The sequence below is a fragment of the Triticum aestivum genome, unplaced genomic scaffold, assembly GCF_018294505.1.
Source record: "Triticum aestivum cultivar Chinese Spring unplaced genomic scaffold, IWGSC CS RefSeq v2.1 scaffold79985, whole genome shotgun sequence".
NCBI lineage: Eukaryota > Viridiplantae > Streptophyta > Magnoliopsida > Poales > Poaceae > Triticum > Triticum aestivum.
Genome location: NW_025231161.1, coordinates 1 through 3,264, shown reverse-complemented (window position 1 = coordinate 3,264; position 3,264 = coordinate 1). Strand labels below are relative to the sequence as shown.

The window sequence follows — 3,264 nt, the reverse complement described above, 5'->3', positions numbered from 1 at the left end:
ATGCTCTGTCACTTTGTATGATTGCATCACATATCCAATACTTGGAAGAATGAGAAACCCAATCAAATTTAGTGAAGGTGTGGAAGTTACAGTGCAGGAATAACTCATAGAGACAGCAATCTGCAACAACTGTTTGGTCAATGTCCAGCATACAGGGGTTGCGAGCAACTATGGTAGCAGCTTCTTCATGTAGCAGGCCAAGAAACTGTGAGCTTGACAATTTATCCATAAAGCAATGAATGAAAAGCAGTGTATATCGTAGCTTGTTTTTTACCCCAGAACGGTCGTGACGCATGGTTATGCAACTTCTGCTGAAGGTCCATATCATCACGTTATTTCCATATCTTACTAGTCGAGGAATACCCATGAGACCCACGTCAACCTCATCATCATCCCCATTAAGAAAAATCAACATAAATTTAATATCCCTCAAGGCTCGATCAATCACCTGACTAACAACATCTATCTCATGCCTTGTGCTTTCATCATGTCCCAAAAAATCATCATGTTCATCTTGCTCATCCAGAATAGCCATTACAGAGCTATCAAGTTGCAACTCCTCTGCAATTGCCCTCTGCACTCCTCTTCTATTTTTCCACCTTGAGCAATCTATAAAAAATATTTTGTCAAAGCATAGTTCTGGAGTGGTTCTCCTAGATGGAAGCACTGCAGCTACGGATCTAAGAACAGCAGATGCTCCTAATCCATCCCAACCATCAAAATATATGACCTTCCACATCCCCATCCGAATAATATTTAGAGTACACTCTGTGGCGGAGCCAACATCTTTGTCCAGACATACCTGAAGTTAAATACGTTAATAAGTTAGAAGTAGAACGCTTCTGGAGTTGCAACCCTAATTTAGCATATAACAATAGTGCATCTTTGAACAATCAATTTTGTTGGAATAATTATGGTTAGATGCTTAATCGAGTTGGAGTTGGACTGTGTTGTTTGTGTGTCCAAGTGTGATAGGTGTTGTTACATCTAGTCTCGAAACAGGGTCCCGCCCCGCTTTATAGATAAAGCACAAACTAAAGTATACGGCCGGATGATATAAGGTAGTTAGGAGGCCCTCTTACAAAGCAGAACCTGATATAGGTCCTATTTGTTTGGGCTTTTGCTTCTGTTTTTGCAGCTTTCCCATTTTGGTCAAAAACCCCTAAAAGCTCCTATATAGGTGTAAAAGCTCCAAAAGCACCTATTTAGGAGCTTTTATGGCTTTTCCGTCAAAGTGGAAAAGCTGCAAAAGCCAACGCAAAATATCAAACAAACAGTGCCCTAACTAGGCAACATAAACGCACGCGACTACATTGAAAAAGAAATGCATGTAGGCCTTAATAAAACGGCACCACATGCCCTATGGAACCTATACGTCACCACAATGCCCTCGGGGTCAACGCCTAACCCGACATCAGCCACCGAGTCGGGGTCAACGCCTCCATAGTAGGAGGCAACCACACGAACATCCCCAGCCGATCCGGCTGGACCAGGGGGGGGGGGGGTTGGGCACAACCCAGTGACTACCGACACCACCACCGAGAAAACCCCGACCATAGCCCTCTGGCTTTAGCCGAGGTGAGCTCATATGATGCCAAGCCCGTGGCCTTGGGTGCCAATTCGTCCGTCGGTGCAGCGATGTCACGACCACCACCTCCGCCCACTACATCCGCAGGCACTACCGGGTCTGAGCAGAACCTCAGCTACCTGAAGTGACAACCCTGACCTATCTCAAGCTAGATCTGGTCCGTCCGAGCACAAGCCCTAGGTCATAGCCACCTCATCCATGTGTATAGTTGCGCGTAGCCGGCATGGACCCAGGAGAAGGGATGTCGGACCACCACCAGCACCCTGCCGCCAAAGCTATCGCAACCGCGTTGACGACCTGTGCAACCGCCAAGCTCCACATTATGGTGCCAGCAAACCTAGAGCAGAGCCTGCACCAGGGGCATCCACCCTCGTCGGCAGGGATCCCCAGGCCAACTGCCACACCGGGTACCCAATTGGGTTTCCAAGGAACCACGACCAGGGACTGGCACCGGTGAGAAGCACGCACACAACCCCATCATCGATGCCATGCACTCCCCCTCCCCCTAAGCCCTGTAGCAAGGCAGCAGCCACCCCCACTAGATCCGGCCATAGTCAGGACGCACCTTGCGCCAGTCGCACATAGCCCTTGTTGTCCCACACCCAGTCGAGTCAACCTAGCAATCGCAACAACGGCCTACACCATCAGCACGTCCACCCATGTCTTTTCTCCCGCCCCCTACACGAGCGTCGCGTCACCAGAAGAGTGTCACATCCTGCTCTACATGCAACCCACCGGGAAAGAAGAAAGCCCTGCCGCCGCCTGCGATGACCGAGCTTTGCCTAGTGGTGCGCACCGGCAGCTATGAGGACGAGGTCAGAGGTGGCACTTGTTAGGGTTCCCAGGGCAGCGGAAGTGGGGTTGGTGAAGATCCCCGCAGCTAGGATTTTACAACTTCCCCACTTCGAGGATGTACTCCCTCGTCGGCTCACCAGATGGATCTCCGGACAGCCCTTTTGGAGGCCTCAGAATAGACCCTCAGATGGTCTCACTGGGCGGATCCTCGGACAACACTTCGGGAGGCCTCAAGACAGATCCTCGGATGGTCTCACCGGGCGGATCCTCGAGCAGAAGATGGAACCTATGACCTCTCTATGGGGTTGCACACATACAGTGTTAGCTATCCAGCAGGCCTTCACCGTCCAGAACTAGTTCCCACCGAAACCTAGACAACCTTTCAGCTCTACGAAACTATTTCCTGTGAGGGAGAGAAGAAAAATAGATCGTGGATCTGTTTATGGGCCAAGCCCAAAGGGTAGAGTACATTTGGAAATACTAAAATACCCCCATATATTTTTCACACTATTCATAAAAGTGTTTCCACTATTCCCAAGATATTTTCTCCTAATAGTGTTTTCACTATTCATAAGATGTTTTCTCCTAATAGTGTTTTCACTATTTATAAAAATATTTTTCCCGTGACTGTTTAATCCGAATTTTTTTGTGAAGGTCTAGAACATTTCCTGCACCCCCTACAATAATTCTAGACGAGTTCTGAAATATTTCTAGATTAATGGTTTCCATCTCCGAAATATTTCTAGTAAGTTCGAAACATTTTTGGTTTTCTCTTTGGAACTTTTCCGTCATCTCCGAAACTTTACTGGTGACTTCCTCTCAGACTCGCTGTCTAGTGTTCAGCGGAAAGGTGGTGCGCCAGACAAGTGGTGCGCCATTAG

The 3,264-nt window shown here is 48.2% G+C and overlaps 1 protein-coding gene across 1 annotated transcript in view; it reads right to left on the bottom strand.

Moving 5' to 3' along the window:
- The window catches only part of LOC123175731 (uncharacterized), a gene marked incomplete at its 3' end in the record, with an annotated part of 2,945 nt that extends 2,135 nt beyond the window's left edge, over window positions 1-810 (bottom strand). Inside the window, 1 exon segment of the mRNA XM_044590294.1 lies at window positions 1-810. Within this exon segment, the coding sequence (XP_044446229.1) occupies window positions 1-745 (745 nt within the window).
- Window positions 811-3,264: the final 2,454 nt, after the last annotated feature.